The 16,709-nt window shown below is 34.9% G+C and overlaps 2 protein-coding genes across 2 annotated transcripts; one reads left to right on the top strand and one right to left on the bottom strand.

Moving 5' to 3' along the window:
- Positions 1–9,985: 9,985 nt before the first annotated feature.
- LOC135618204 (protein PLASTID MOVEMENT IMPAIRED 2-like) lies at positions 9,986–11,932 on the bottom strand. Its single transcript, XM_065119066.1, has 2 exons — positions 11,778–11,932; positions 9,986–11,701 (listed from the first exon to the last, which is right to left on the bottom strand). The coding sequence occupies exons 1-2, from the start codon at positions 11,826–11,828 to the stop codon at positions 10,115–10,117; spliced, it is 1,638 nt and encodes a 545-aa protein (XP_064975138.1). The 5' UTR covers positions 11,829–11,932; the 3' UTR covers positions 9,986–10,114.
- Positions 11,933–15,276: 3,344 nt separating this feature from the next.
- On the top strand, positions 15,277–16,432 carry LOC135618228 (zinc finger protein GIS3-like). Its single transcript, XM_065119096.1, has one exon. It carries the CDS (start codon positions 15,614–15,616, stop codon positions 16,304–16,306), a length of 693 nt encoding a protein of 230 aa, XP_064975168.1. The 5' UTR covers positions 15,277–15,613; the 3' UTR covers positions 16,307–16,432.
- The last annotated feature ends 277 nt before the right edge of the window (positions 16,433–16,709 follow it).

Below are 16,709 nucleotides of genomic sequence, written 5' to 3'. Positions count from 1 at the left end.
TTAGGATTTTTGTTTTATGTTCTTCCGCTGCACATGTGATGTCATCCCTCGATTTCCCTACAGCTTTCCATCGGCGTATTGCCCGATCCTTCGACATGTTGACTCTACAACATTCGATCTTGGTGCAATATTTGATTCTTCCAACCTGATGCCCAATCTTTGACTTTGACCCAACGTTTGATTCTCTTGCTTCAATCATTTTGTCTTTTCATGATTGAAGATAGTCCTGCATCACTTTTCTTAAACATTGATTAGATCATAAACTCATCAATTGATTTCATCATTAAAATTTGGGATTCAACAACCTTTCCCTTTTTAATGATGACAACCAATTGATGACAAAATTTAACTAAACTCCTCTTATCTATATGTTATATTGAAATAAACTTGAATTCAAAAAAATAATAACCTTCCAATCATAATCATCATAAGTTAAAGTATTGCATTCCAAATCATCAAGGTACATTATAACATGTATAATTCCAAAACATAAAATTTCATATCATTACTTTGGGTATAACATGCATGATACCAAAACATTAAAATTTTTAAATCATTCATTATTACTTCTCCCCCTTTGTCATCAACAAAAAGGAGAAAAGTGCAACTAGTAATTTTTTAAAAATATGTAAGCTAGTAAGTTAGCAAGTTTTACTTCACTTTAGAACATGCAAACTAGAAAGTTTTTTAGATGTGCAAGTTAGCAATTTTGCTTCTCTTGAGATATGCAAGTTAGCACTTTTGCTTCTCTTGAGATGGGCATGCTAGTAATTATCTTTCTCCCCTTTGTCATTAAAAAAAAAGAAAGAAAAAGGGAAGGATCCAATGGTGGAAAAATTTATATTAATATTTCAATCATTACAAAAAAAAAGAAAGATCAAGTCAGAATACCAAAAGATCATAAATCATTTTTGATAAACCTCTTCTTTGTAAATAGCAAGAAGGAATGATAGGAAATGATCTTGAGTCAAAAAGAAAACTCAAGTCATGAAAACCGAGAAATCAGGATAATGATCCGAAAAATATGTTAGAAGAATTCATGTATTCGGAAGGTTTAACATGCCTAATTCTTTTCTAATGATATATCATGATTATTAACATGATCTCTAATAAAATGATGTCTAATATCAATGTGTTTAGTTTTAGAATATTGAATGAGATTCTTTATTAAATATATTGCACTAGTGTTATCACATTTTATATAAATATTTTTCAAGTAAAGTCCATAGTCTTCTAAAATATTTTTTATCTAAATAAATTAGTGCAGAGCATATACCTACGGCTAAAATATTCAGCCTCAACTATAGATAAAGGAATAGAATTTTATTTCTTGGAAGACCAAGAAACAAGTGTATGACCTAGGAGTTGACATATTCCAAATGTGTTTCTTCTATCTATTTTACATCCGGTAAAATCAACATTGGCATAAGCAATCAATTCAAAATTTTTAGATTTTGGATACCATAATCCTATATTAGAAGTTCTTTTTAATTACTTTAAAGTAAGATTGTTTGGGATTAGATTGAAATCTAGCACAAAGTCCAAAACTAAATATAATATCTAGTCTCGTTATTGTGAGGTATAGTAAGCTACCTATCATACCCCTATAAATTTTTTTATCAAAACATTCTCCATCATGGTTCATATTTAATTTTATAGAAGTGCTCATTAGTGTGTTAATAGCCTTAATACTATCCATATTAAATCGTTTTAATAGAACCAAAGCACACTTAGTTTGATTAACAAAAATTTCATCACTTAGTTATTTACTTTGTAATCCTATGAAAAATATCAATTCACCCATTAAACTCATTTTAAATTCTTGGCTCATATTTTTAGATTTATTTCTAGAATTAAAAATAATATCATCAACATAAATTTAAAGAATAAAAAATTATTTTTAAAATATTTAATAAATAATATGGTATCGACCTTATATTTTAAAAAGTTATTCTTAATAAGAAATTAACTAAGCCTCTTATACTAAGCCCTTGGGGCTTGTTTCAATCCATATAGAGCCTTAGATAATTTAAAAATATGATTTAAAAAATGAGCATTCTCAAATCCGGGTGGTTGTTCAATATAAACTTCTTCGAAAATAAAATAATTAAGAAAAATACTTTTAACTTCCATTTGAAATAACTTATAATTATTACAATATGCATAGGCAAGAAGTATCTTTATGGCTTCAAGTCTTGTCACAGGAGCGAAGGTTTCTTCATAGTCGATACCTTCTTCTTGATTGAAACATTTGGCTACTAATCTATCCTTATTTTGAACCATGATACCAAGTTTATCTTGCTTATTCCTAAAGACTCATTTAGTGTCAATTATATTATGGTCACTAGGTCTAGGAATAAGCATCCACATCTTATTTTTCTCAAATTTATTTAGTTATTCGTGTATTGCAAAAACCCATGAATCATCTTTTATAGCATCATCAATGCATTTAGGTTCAATTTCTGATAAAAATGTAACATTACTATAAAAATTTTTAAATGAAGAATGAGTTTGAACACCTTTTGATGTATCTCGAATGGTTAGCTCCTTAAAATGAGCATCTACATATATCCATTCCTTGGGTAAAGATTCTTTGGAAGTAGATGCATCCAAGTTTCTTGGGAGAGAAGAATTTTCATTTAAATTCAAAGTATCAAAATCAAAATCATCATTAAGATCATTTTTCTTAAATTTAAAAAACTCATTGAAAATAATATAGATAAATTCATTGATAACCAAGGTTCTTTTATTAAATACTCGAAAAGCTTTAGAAATAGTGAAATATTCAAGAAAAATACCATCATCGGATTTTACATCAAATTTTCCTAAGGTATACTTTTTATTTAAAATAAAATATTTATAATTAAAATTTTTAAAATATGAAATGTTGGGTCCACAATTCATAAGGAGTTTAAAATAGTAGTGGTCTTACGAGAACCCTATTCATGACATAGCATGTCATGTTAATGGTTTCGGCCCAAAAATATTCAGGTAGGCTATGTTCATTAAGCATGATTCTTACAATTTCTTGTAAACTTTTATTTTTTTCTCTCAATAACTCTATTTTATTATGAGTTTCTTAGAGTAGAGAAATTATGGTTATACTCATTTAAATCATAAAAATCTTGAAAATCATAGTTTTTAAATTCACCAACATGATAACTTCGAATAGAAGAAATCATAAAACCCTTTTCATTTTAAACTTGTTTATAAAATTTTAAAAAATATTTAAAATAATTATTTTTATTTGCTAAGAAATATGTCCAAGTATATTTACTATAATCATCAACAATAACAAAAGTGTATTTACTACCTCCTAGACTTGTGATATCAATTGGTCCAAATAAATCTATATGAATTAATTATAGTAGTTTAGAGATACTTGATCTTTATACTTAAAGCTCCTCTTTATTTGTTTACCTAGTTGGTATGCATCACAAACTTTATCTTTGATAAATTTAATTCTAGGTATATCTCTTACAAGTTCTTTAGTTATAATTTGTGAAATTAGTTTCATACTTACATGACCTAATCTCATATGCCAAAGCCATACATTATCATTTAAAATCAAAAAATAAGTTTCATCGCAAAAATCATCAAGATCAATAATATGCACATTATTAGTCCTTAAGGTAATCATAGATATATTTTTGTGTGATAAGTTTCATATACATTATTAGTTCAAATTTAATATTATATTCTTTATCACATAATTGACTAATGCTTAGTAAGTTATATTTTAAACCATCTACTAATAAAATGTCTTCAATTAAGAGGTTTGATTTATTACCTATATTTCTTTTGTCAATAATTTTTTCTTTGTTGTTGACTCCGAATGTGACATATCATTCGTCTTGGCTAGTAAGCTTAGAGAAATGTATTGATCTTCAATCATGTGCCTTGAGCATCCACTATCAAGATATAATTTCTTGCTCCTAGTTTTTTTTATTATAGACATATCTATAAGAAATGAAAGTGTCTTTTATGTACCCATTTAATTTTGGGTCCCTCATGAAAAGATCTACCTATCTTGACTATTAGCATTTAGTTATTTATGGTTTCTTTAGGAACCCAAACTAATTTGTGTGAGCTATATTTTTTAAATGAATATTTATAAGCATAATGACCACCTCTACCATAAAAATTATATTTAATTTTGGGGAAAACATGTAATATGGGTATTTTAATAAATATAACTAGCTTTTGTTGAGTGTTACAACTCATCAAGTCAATTCCTTTTTTTTTATAATTTACATGACCTTTATTAGCAAGGATCATGTTTAATTATTTGTTTCTAATTTTAAATTTTTCTAAAGTTTATTGTAATATCATATTTTCCTTTTTGACTAAGTCTAACTCTTTACATTTAGTATAAGAGGTTAACATTTAGTACAAGAGGAAAATACCATATTTTCCTTATAAAGTCAATTCCTTTTTTTTTTTTTTTACGTACATGACCTTTGTTAGCAAGGATCATGTTTAATTATTTATTTCCAGTTTTAATTTTTTTCTAAAGTTTTTTGTAATACCATATTTTACTTTTTGACTAAGTCCAATGCTTTACATTAGTACAAGAGGTTAACATGTAATTATCATACTTATTTTTTAATTTTTTAAGTTTACTAAAAAGAGAAGTATAATCTTTTTTAGTAATTTATATTTCTCATAAACTAATTTAAAACCATCATATAAATCATGAAAAATATTGAGTAATTTATCGTAAGATAAATGGGTTTCAGTTGAGTCACATACCTTGTCATTCAGAGTCATTAAAGCGTATTTTATTACTTTATCTTTATTGGTTTGCTCCTCATCTGATGTATTTGATTCATCCAAAGTCATCTTAGGTGATTTCATCTTCTTTTATACTAGCATCTTCTTCTTCAATTGTGGACATTCACTTTTGAAGTGTCCTAACTTTTTATATTTATAGCATATGATTATGTTCTTTTTGAGTTTGTCTTTGTTCTTAGTATCTTATTTTACAAGATTTATTTTATTTTATTTATAATTTTTTTAAATTTTCTTATGATGAGTGCTAAGTCATCATTATCACTTGAGCATCCACTCGAGTTGTTTTCTTGGGTTCTAAGTATCATATCCTTTTCATTCTTTGGAAGGATGGTATTATGTTTATCATGTGCCTTGCAAGTAATTTCATAGGTCATTAATGACCCCATGAATTTTTCAAGAGGAAAATAGCTTAAGTCATTTGGTTCTTGAATAATAGTTACTTTTGGATCCCAATTTTTTTGAAAAGATCATAAAATTTTATTAATAAGTTCAAGATTTATAAAATATTTACTAAGAGCTTTCAAATCATTGACATCATCCGTAAAATGGGTGTGCATGTCGCCAATGGTTTCACTTGGCTTCATTCAAAATAATTTATAACTATGCACTAAAAGATTTATTTTAGACTTTTTAACTCTATTTGTGCCTTCGTATATAACTTCGAATGTGTGTCAAATAAGGCAGTTTCGCATATAGAAATATAATTAAACTCATTTTTATATAAAACATAAAAAAATTATTCATAACTTTAGTATTAAAAAAATGATTTTTTTTCTAGATCATTCTATTCATTCATTGGTCTAGAGGATTTTTAAAAATTACATTTGATAATATTCCATAAATCAAAGTTCATAGAAATCAAAAAAATTCTCATTCATGTTTTCCGATACGTATAGTTCATTCCATTGAACATATATAAATGAGTGATAGAGTGAACATCTTGATTGCTAGCAAAGTCCATTTAATCTCTCTTGGGTGTTAAACCAAGCGAGAGAAACTTGGCTTTGATACCAATTGTTAGGACCATAAGTAGGGGGTGAATTAGTGCTTTCATAAAATTATGATTTTAAAATTTTCGTTCGATGAAAATTGATATAAAAAATGTGCTTAACTTAAAGTAAGTGTAATAAGCAATTAAATTAGAAAGTAATAGCAATGAAGAGCGAAAAGGAAATGCATATCGAATTTATAGTGGTTCGGTCATCGTGACTTACGTTCACTCTTGATTCCTCTTCTATCGAGGCTATTGGCATTCACTAACGATCTTCTTTAAATGGGCGAAGACCAACTACCCTCTTTACAACTCTTTCTCTTTTTCATAGGTTTAGAAGAGAACCTTTATAAATCTCTCACCTCGCTTAGAATGAGTTTTAATCTTTAAAGAGGAGGGGAACACTTAACACTTTTTAAGTGTTTATAACTTAGAATCATAAGCCTTTTCATTCACTTTTCTTTCTAACTTAAGCAAAAATGAGTGGGGTATTTATAGGCCCCAAATGACTTCAAAAATAAAACAAAAAAGTCTCATCCTTGGGTTTTCGGAGTCCTAACAGTACTATCGTTAGTGTTGGGCGATACCACTACCTACAGCATTAATCACTAGTGATACTACCATTTGATAACATGGGAGATTGTGTATTGGCGGTATGCTGCCAGTCTGGATAGTACCATCGTCAGTCTGGGTGGTACCACCGCTTGGCACTAGCGATATCACCGTTAGGTCTTTTGGAAAATATACACTTTATACGTTCCAACTTATAGGCGGTTCCACCACCTGGTCTGGTGGTGCCACTACTTGACCCAATTGAGGATCATTGAATTAGCCTCTCGTTGGGCCCAAATCAATCCCGATTCAAACCTAATGGGCTATTTAATTGACTTAATATAGTTATACCCAAAACTAACTCAATTAGATCTAAACTATAACGATCAAGATAAACAATTACAATATAAGAATTTTATGTTGTCCAGCATGTCATTGGTTCATTCGAACTTTCAACACATCGTACTTTCCTTCAACGTATTGCCCGACCATTTGGCATGTTGACTCTCATAACATTTAATATTGGCGTAATATCTGATTCTTCCGGCTCAATGCTCGATCTCTGACTTCGACTCAATATCCGATTCTCCTATCTTTTTAATGATAAAAGATAGTCTAATATTACTTTTCTCGAAAATTGATTAAATCACAAACTATTATCATCAAAATTCGAGATTTAATAATATTATAATATAATTATTTATAACACATTGGCTTCCATAAAAGTATAGCATGAAATAAATATTTTTTAAAGATATTAATCTACTTACATGATTTTTTTATTTATTTTTATTTAAGAAGAAAGAAAAAAACAAGAAGAGATGGACAAGAAGAACAGTAGTTACCAACGGAAGAAGGGAAAAGAGAATTAGTAGATGAATAAGAAAAAAAAGTGAAAAAGGAGAAGCTTTTTGCTTTTCATCAAGGTCACCACCCAGACCATGACAAGCAGCTTATTGTACACTATATCATAAAGTTAAAATGTTATACTAGCAGTGTACCATCTCTAGCTTTATTGAACCAGCGGTCTAATACCCATTGTTTTGGGCCAAAAATTAATAGCTTAGATGTCCACGGCTAAATGAATAAAATAACTCGCCAAGGGATATTGTTTTGAGCAATTTTCAAATCAGGGACTGTAGGAAAAAAAAACTAAAATTAATAATATTTTTAGAAAAAGTCATCAATTAATGAAAATAAATATTCTTCGATAGTTTCTCAATGAAGAGTAATAACCCATAAAAATCGATTAGTAAAATTTTGTTAGATAAATTAACTAAAAAAATAAAGGAATTTTTATTCGGTGAGACTTGCTTTGCTTCTCATCATCATTGCCAGTGTTGGGTTGAGTAAGTCTTCAGCAGTTTTTGCATCGTCAATTTGGTGTATGCAAGTTTGTTTTTTTTTTTATTCGGGAAAGATTCAGAAATGATTGACTAAATGAGGGTGTTAAGGTTGGTCAAATCTGCGCAATCACAGGCATCGTTGAGAAGAAGATTGAACAGCAGAAGAGTAATAACAATAAATGTCAATATGGTGCATGCAAGTCAACTTTTTTTTGGAAAGATTCAGAAATGGTCATATCAGCGCAATCACAGGCATCATTGAGAAGAAGATTGAACAGCAGAAGAGTATAACAATAAATGTCAATATGGTGTATGCAAGTCAACTCTTTTTTTGGAAAGATTCAGAAATGATTGACTAAATTAGGGTGTTAAGGTTGGTCATATCTGCGCAATCACAGGCATCATTGAGAAGAAGATTGAACAGCAGAAGAATATAACAATAAATGTGTGGAATAACAAGTCAAAGCAGCACAATGGACTGTTGACTCACCTCCCTCCGCATCATATACTTTTTCTTTTGTGTCCTCTCATGACCTAACCGACTAGCAAATATGACTTGCCTACCCAACTTTATTCTCTGCTCCCATGACACTTCAAGTTAGTCCAATAAAATGAAATGAATATGTTATGAGACAGAATATTTAGAAACTAAAAGAAAATTCAAAGATTAATATAAAAATATAAATAAGAAAATCAACAAAAGGATTATGTTAGATGTCATAGGTATGTCAAATAAGAAATATAATTAGTTCGATAGTATAAGTCAGAAGATCCAATTTAAGTCATGAAATATCTTGTATACTATACAAGAAAATTAAATATAAAGAATATTTCTCTTAATTTATTTAACGTAGACTCAAGTAATGATTATCTTATATATCCTCTTTTATACAAATTTAAAAAACTACTTTCTCAATCCTTTCTATATCTAAAAACAAAATCATAGGAACACCCAAAGTATTTTCTCTCATCAAAACCTTAAGATATATAATATATTTTATATTAATAAATTTTAATTTGCTGATATATATTTTTTATTTTAATTTTATCGTATTTCTAATCCTCCATGTAGCTTGAATCTAATTACCATTTCGTAAGATACTTATCAACCTTGATTCTCTGAAGCATGAAATCTTGATACAACTTTTATCCTAGCCACCTTTTGGAAGCTATATATATCTTTGTTGAAGTAACAACAAAATGATTATGTTTGTAGTGATGCATTGTCTACTATAAAACTGCTTGTTGGTATGTTTTTGAGGATTGGTTCTTGTTTCTGTACATTCATATCTTGCAACCAATGTATTGAGAGGTCTACTTGATAATGTAAAGCCAGTCATAATGAGATCAATGGCACAAGAGAAAGAGGATGGAATGAAAAAAGTTTCAATTTGTATCCCTGTTGTTGTACATTTCATAACTTTTGGAATGAAATGATGGGTGCTTTGCACCAATATCCATTTTTTTTTTCTTAATGAATGATGGCAATTTTAATAGGCATGTCGATTGTAAACTACAATAGTGGTTTCGAGTGATCTCGATATACAATTAAACGTTTTCCTATCAATCAAAATTCATATATGGATTCTAATCAACTATAAAAGATTCTTGAAGTAAGATATTCTAAAATAATTCTTTTTAATGCTTTCATGCTAAAAAAAAAAAAAGAGAGAAAGTGAGCTAAATGATGTGATATTGTAGTTAGGACTTTGGAAGGTGTGAAGACATTTAGAAAAAGAAATTTTATTTTTATAATATATTTTTTCAAAGGAGTCAGGCTCCCTCAATTTTCTTTGTTTAGAGAACAACAAGCAATAGAACAAAGAAGAATACTTGGTAAGGCCCACTCCATTCGAAATATCATATAAAGTTAAGTAACCAGTTACAAATTAGTACTATAATACTTCGAAAAGTAAAAAGTTTCATAGACAATCTAATTTTTGAAAGAAAAATAGAAGAAGAAGAAGAAGAAGAAGCAAAATAGAGAAATATGGTCTCACTGACTTGGACCTTTTCGATTATGTAGGGTCTTAACTCGTACCTCAAGCAAATAAATAGTAACTTGAGTTTTGTAGGAAACATCAAGTTCTCGAGTCTGAATCATTGTTCCACCCAAAATCACATCCCAAGGGGGCTCATACGAGCTTGAGATCGAGGACTCACTTAGACTCGAATTACTCATACGATTGGAAAGAAACCTCGTTCTTTCATTGGATTACTAATATTACAGAAGCCACAAACTAACTAGTTGTATATGAGCAATAATGTCCTGCTTCACTAGAAAGGCCAAAAACATGTCATATGATATAATACATCATTCATTTATCTGTAGTTAAAATTTACAGATCACGATAATTATCAGCTTTCTGCAGCAAGGCACCAGCCGTATCTTCTACCGCAACACACTCGTCCTTGGCTTTGCTCTCATGACCTACTTGCTTCCTCTGAGAAATCTCACTAGGTTAAGCAAGATCGTCTTCCTCCTCCTGGGCGCTAAGCATAAGGTTGAAGACACGACGCTGGGCTGCTGCCTTCCTGATGAAACCGATGGCCCTCTAACCTTCGCCCTCCTTGCTGCACCTTGGACACCACTTACAGTGAGAGATCTCCTTGCCACTGCTGCTGCATGCTTCGATCTGATGGCCTGCATAATTTTCTTCTCTGGTTCTCTATCCTGGACTGCCTTCCTATAAACATTTCCTTTCTTTGCTCTGCAAAGCTTTTTCCCATCATCTCCCGATGCTTCTGCCGCCTGCTCGTGCTTGGAAATGGTCACAGTGGAACCATACAAAGCTGAGATCATTGCTCGGTCACTCATGGCGCTTTCAGTGACTGTTCTCAGTTTTTCGAGCGCCACTGCTTCTGATGCTTTCGCTGCTTTGAGCTCATCCGTTGCAGCCTCAAGTCTCTCCTCCATCAAGACACTGTGGTCCTTGGTCTTCACAATCTCCATCCTTACAGCTACAATCTCCTCGGTGAGTCGCTGTGTTTCCGTTTTGGCTGCACCTATATCTGTCTGCATTTGTTGCAATGCCGCCGAGATGTTGGAGACTACGGCTTGAGTTCTCTTCTCGGCCAATGAGGCAATTTCCAACTTGGACATGGCTTTGTTGAGCTTATGATTGAGATGCGCCAGACTGGAGTCCGTTCTCTTCTTCAAGTTGCTTGAATGCTCCTTCTCATAAGCTACTTGTTGTAGTACGTCCCTCACAGCATCCATTTCAGCCATGAGCTGAAAGCCTCCTTGTTTAAGGCTCAGTAATTCTCTCTTTGCCGTCTCTAGTTCGGCATCAGTAGATTGTAGTGAAGAAGAACTGTTCGCAGAGGAATCGTGATGACAGTTCTTGTCCATGGCTCTAATGAGCTCTATCTCATTCTGCAAGACATTGACATCTGAAGCAGTCACAGCCAGCTTCTTCTGCAGCTTCCCGGCATAGTTGACATCTTGATGGAGATCATTGATTGTGCTCTTAGTCTTTTCCATGCTTTTACGAAAGCGATCGACTTCTGCTTCACGTCGGTCTTCGACTTCTTTGAGCTCTCTGTCGGCTTCAATTCCAGCCAGGCTAATCAATGCTTCCTCGACGGTGGCTATCGCTATCTCCTCCTTTATCTCGTCGATATAGCTCACATACAACCTCGACTTCGTGGAGGAGTCTTCGACTTCCCTCTCTGCGCTGGCTTTCGTGTCTAAAGCAGAAGAAATTTCAAGTTGGAGTTTCCTTGATTGTTTCGTGACGTCCTCCAATTCTGTCAACACTTGTGCGTAGTGACTGTGATTTGCTTCGTGGAGGATTCTTTTGGTGTCCCCCAGCAGATTTTGAAGCTTCAACTTATGGACCATTGCTTTGGCATTAGATTCCTCGATCTTGAGAGAGAGTTCTTTAGCTTCACCTCTGGCCATCTGGAGATCATTCGACAACTGAGCCGTCTCGATCTCGGCATCTCTCGTTTTCTCTTTCAATCTGCTAACCAACAGCACTGCAAACGGTAGTTCCTTTGCCCCTAAAGATGAATCCTGAAAACCAAATGCAGATGTTAAACTATCGATCGAACAACTCTTGAAATGCTGTAATTGCAAGTAAAACAATGACCTCATGCGAGGGCGTAAGATTCATCTCATGATCTGAACGCTGCTGTTCCATTTGAATCAGAAACTATGGGAAGGAGAAAAGCAATTAAACGAGCAAGGAGAGAAGGCAGGCTTAAATGCAGCTGTGCTGGTTGATTCCGCACCAGTCATCGAAGGAATGAACAGTTTGATGGACAAGTAGCAAACAGGTGGGACACAAATATCATGGGATGCATGTTTTCCTCCTTATCCAGATGCACATTTGGAAGGCCCACGTTCCATGAAAGGTCGCTTGGAAATGTATGCCAACGTTTATGGTCTCGGAGCGCATGACGCTATCCACCTGAAGAATAAATAAGATCTTGGATGCACCATTTGTGGGTCGCAGAAGTCGACTTCAGAGCTACTCATTGGTTCAGCATTAATTATAAATATATATATATATAATAAATTGATTAACTAGTTAATCGATCTTGAATTAGTTCGATTACATAAATCTAAACTTATGTTAACCAAAAGGAATCGAAAATCGATTTGAACACCATCGTAGAAGTGTTGGTTGGAGGGCTGCTCTATGGAATTTTGATTAAAGATCTTCGCGCATCGGACTGGACCATACTGCAATTCGTTCAAAATATTGGGCTGGCCAACTTAGACTCGAGGCTTGGAATCGTAGACCAAGTTGGGTTGAAATAGCCATTAGGTACCCAAATCCCAATAATTAAATGTAGGCTCATTAATCCTGAATTAACAATATAGTTTCGAACACATTGTCACAGACCAAAACCATATGCATGTCTTCAATTTAGCGTGCATGATGACAAATTCTTCTTACATATGCAGAGGATGAGCCTTGACATGACAGTAAAATTATTTATTTGCACTCTCTCTCTCTCTCTCTCTCTCTCTCTCTCTCTCTCTCTCTCTCTCTCTTCATGTTGGATACTTAGAATTCCATGAGCTGTTTCCTTAAACAACAATAAACTGTCAATAAGATGCTCCAAAACTGGAAGTGGTTTGGGCTGATGTTGATGGAATATGTTTGTTTGTTCTGACCATGGTTTTATAATGTTGCATAGCTTCACACAACTCACCTCACTTAATGAAGCAGACATAAATATTATCACAAATGGTTTCAGAATCCAAAGACCCTTAGTGTATCAAAAACCATTTGCTGATACATTCATCTCACCTCAGAAACCTGTAATCCTCCCATTGGAGCATCACATCCATCTGCAACACTGGTCTTCTAGACTCTTAACTCTGACCTCCATTCTTTTGCCCTCCTCAATTAACTAAGCTAAAGACTAGAGACTAGAATTGGATAATGGAGATGATGGAATTGGCTACAATTCCATTGAATACTATGGTGTAGGCTTAATTTCTAGGGCTTGGCTCCATTAAGTATGTTCGTAGGATACCTTTCACATGACTTTAAGTCAAATCCATCCAAGCATCATTAACTTTTCAATGGAGTAGGTAATGTCACTTGGAATACAAAGGGCTTATTTTAAGGGTCCTGCCCACATTACTTGCATGGTCAACATGCTTCCAACTTATTTTTAATCATATCTCCTCCATTATTAACACAAATTGAATCCAAAAGAAAGGGGATGAAGTCATCCTGTGAATATTATATGAAGCTCTCATCCACCGGTACACTTATCTTCTTTTGGTGGACCTCACTCATGATTCGGGTAATCTTACATGTCTATTATATTATATCCTCTCAATTAACAAAGCCAAAAAAATATTAGTCTATTTACTAGAATTGATAAGTATTTTAGAAACCCTAATTAGATTCAAATTATTTGGAGGAGTGCTTATTAGAATATTCAAATCTCCTTGGTGGATTAAAATTAGGATTTAGATTAAGAATCTAGTAAGAGGAGTACTTAATGAATTATGATTTATTCTTATAAATATATTATTTATCTTAATATTTTGATGAGAAGGAGAAATACAGAGGAAAACACTCTGAAATCCTGCAAAGGTTTTTCTAATGAACTTAGGGTGGATTGAGAGGGGAATACTTCCATCTCCGATCACTCTTTGACCACCGTCTTCCCTGCCTTCTAACACTCTTTGATCACTGTGTGAGTTGCTGCAATAGTGAATTGCAAGTTACATAAATATGATATGAAACTTAGAGAAAGCACAAGAAAGCTGCTTATACTCATCTCTAAGCTTGTCGGAAGGGAAAAATATTTCAGATCACAGATACTTAGTATCATGCAAGAGTAAATAAATAACACCTTGTAGTACAGTGTTGAGCATCTTAAATTGTTCCACATATCAAGGAAAGGCCATGTGCTTTGCTAATCCTAGCCTCCTATCGATCTACGGAAGCATTAGGCCTACTGTCTTCGAACTCCCTAATCCTCTCGTGAACATGCTTGATCATATCTGTTTACCAAGGAAAAGAGATTGTTGGGAGTAAGCAGATGAGTGGAGAAAACTATGGCATGCATAGTTTTCTAAAATATTCATCGAGAGGCGTCAGATCTTCTTCAAGACCTTCCTAGGAGGAATATTTTGCTTAGCCATGCACTCAGTCAATGAATGGTCATTCTTCTGCTTCTTCTGCAAGTGGCCTTCTTTGTGCAACACTAAGTGACATGTATTATTGTTTGCTGGTAGTTGAGGGAAGACTTTAGAGCAGGGCAGATGGGAAGAAAGAAAGCTTTAGAGTGAGTGAGATAGACAGATGTTCAAGTGTTGGTGATAGGCGATGATGTCGAAGATTTGGCTATCTGCTTTATGGTCTGTGTTAGATTTTACAAGAGTAAACTAGATGTATAGCAACTCCTACTCTAACTTCAATAACATTGGCTTCACAGATCAGCAACCCATAAAGGAGGAAAACACACCCAAAGTCAGATTTTTTCTTTCTTTCCTACCAGCTGTCTTACAAACTTTGGCTTACTAAATCCTAACAGGATCCTGTGGAGTAGAAAAAAGAATCCTGAAATCTCCATTGTCTGTGAAGTTTTGTACTAGTCAAAGAACTTGTACAATTGAGTGCATGCAGTATGTGATGCATCTTTTTGAGAGAAAATAAACACGGCCATGTTTGCAGCATATGTACCAAATGACCAATACTGATGATAAAGTAATGGGCAGGCATGAATGTATGTGGTAACACATCATGAAACCCACCAACTTAAAAGCAAGCAAAATTGCCACGCACACACTGCCAGGGTTGGACTTCTTTTTCGTGTGTGTCTGTGTATGTTTATTGCTCTAGTGTTAACTAGGCAGATACAAAGCAATGAAACCTATAATATAAGTATATCAATGTGGCACCCACTCAGTTCAAATCATATCATTCTTTTGCTGTTATCATCAGATGCCACTTCTCCAAATAACTTAGCGGTACATATAGACAACAGAACTCCTTTTAGAAAAATAGTCTGACGCATAAATAATACTTAAGTAGTGCAATCTAGGGTTCCCTTACTTCCTGCGGCCTCTCTCTCTCTCTCTCTCTCTCTCTCTCTCTCTCTCTCTCTCATGCTAGATCCATTTCTTACTCTTGCTATGAGACTCTTTTTGTTTTCTTCGCTAATGATTTAGTATACCTCAATCCGAGCTATATATAGATATATGGAGACATGAGAACAACCCATGCAAATCAAACCAAACTCCAAAGTTTTCTCCGCATCTGTACCTCTTCTCCATCTCCTCCTCCTCCTCCTCCTCCTCCTCCTCATAGTTGATGCTGATGCTGATCCTGCTTCTGCTTCCCTAAAACCCCACATAAAGTCTCTCTCTCTCTCTCTCTCTCTCTCTCTCTCTCTCTCTCTCTCTCTCTCTCTGGTGTACATCTGTTTGACAGGCTGAGGACGAGAGAGTAAGATGTCAGAGATCGGATACTGCCCGTCTAAAAACAGCAGCAGCCCCAGGCTGAAGCTGTTTGGGTTCAACGTGTCCGAGGCAGAGGAAACCGGGGTGGGCTCCGATTCATTTTCCCCCACAACCACCACCGCTTCCGGTAGCGGACGCGGAAGTGGTGGAGGAGGAGAGGAGAGGAAATACGAGTGTCAGTACTGCTGCCGAGAGTTTGCCAACTCGCAGGCGCTGGGTGGCCACCAGAACGCGCATAAGAAGGAGCGGCAGCAGCTGAAGCGAGTGCAGCAGCAGCAGCTGCATCACAGCGGCGTCGGCTTCGGCGGTCTCCTATACCCTCGGAATCCGATTGTCTCGGCTTTTACTCCGCCGCCTCACCTCCTCTCTGCTGGTCCGCCCTCTCCTGGGCCCGGCCATGCCGACTGGGTCTACCAGCCGTCGCCCTTCCACGTTTCGCATGGGTGTGTCTTCCCCTCCTCATCCGCGCCCGGGGTTACACCAGGACCTGCCGTCTTCTCCTGCACCACGGCCGGGTACGGCCGCGCTCATGTCTACGACGTGGCTCAGGTGGCTACCGCACCAAGCTCCTACTCCAAGTTCTCCATCAACAAGGTCCCGACCTCCACGGCCGTGGACTCGGCCGTCCGTGATGACTCGTCCGGGCTGGACCTCAAGCTCAGCCTGGCCACCACCGGGTTATGACTCGGTTAATTCCCTGCGTCATGACAGATCTGGAGATCAATGAACGTTGTAATTCCTTTTTGATTTCATCTAATTTCGTAAGGTTGAATGGGATTCCAAGTAAATATTGCTTTCATTTCCTCTCAATCCAACATAAAAGACACGCTAAAGGACGCATGCTTTATGTGATCCAACACCAAATCTACGCGAGTCGCGTGGTTTCTGACTCAGTCAGCGTGTCTCACGCCGGGGAGCGGCTCGCGCTGCTACGTGTCGTCCTGCGATTGATGGATGAGCAATGTGATGCCAATAGATGACATGGTCAACATGTGCATGGTGACAGGATAGATCATCCTAAGATTCGTATCCCTTAAACTAATGCACCGCTGCTAATGCCCACCAATCCTTTGGAATGTGTTCAATT

The sequence above is a fragment of the Musa acuminata genome, chromosome BXJ2-8, assembly GCF_036884655.1.
Source record: "Musa acuminata AAA Group cultivar baxijiao chromosome BXJ2-8, Cavendish_Baxijiao_AAA, whole genome shotgun sequence".
Classification (NCBI taxonomy): Eukaryota; Viridiplantae; Streptophyta; class Magnoliopsida; order Zingiberales; family Musaceae; genus Musa; species Musa acuminata.
Note: the sequence above shows the minus strand (reverse complement) of the source record. Positions and strands in the feature narration are given on the sequence as shown.

Bases quoted from the DNA above. Each gene is read 5' to 3' on its own strand.
- LOC135618228 (XM_065119096.1), top strand. From the start codon at position 15,614: ATGTCAGAGATCGGATACTGCCCGTCTAAAAACAGCAGCAGCCCCAGG.
- LOC135618204 (XM_065119066.1), bottom strand. From the start codon at position 11,828: ATGGAACAGCAGCGTTCAGATCATGAGATGAATCTTACGCCCTCGCAT. The intron at 11,702-11,777 runs GTCATTGTTTTA...TTTGGTTTTCAG, and splicing joins ATCTTACGCCCTCGCATGAG to GATTCATCTTTAGGGGCAAA.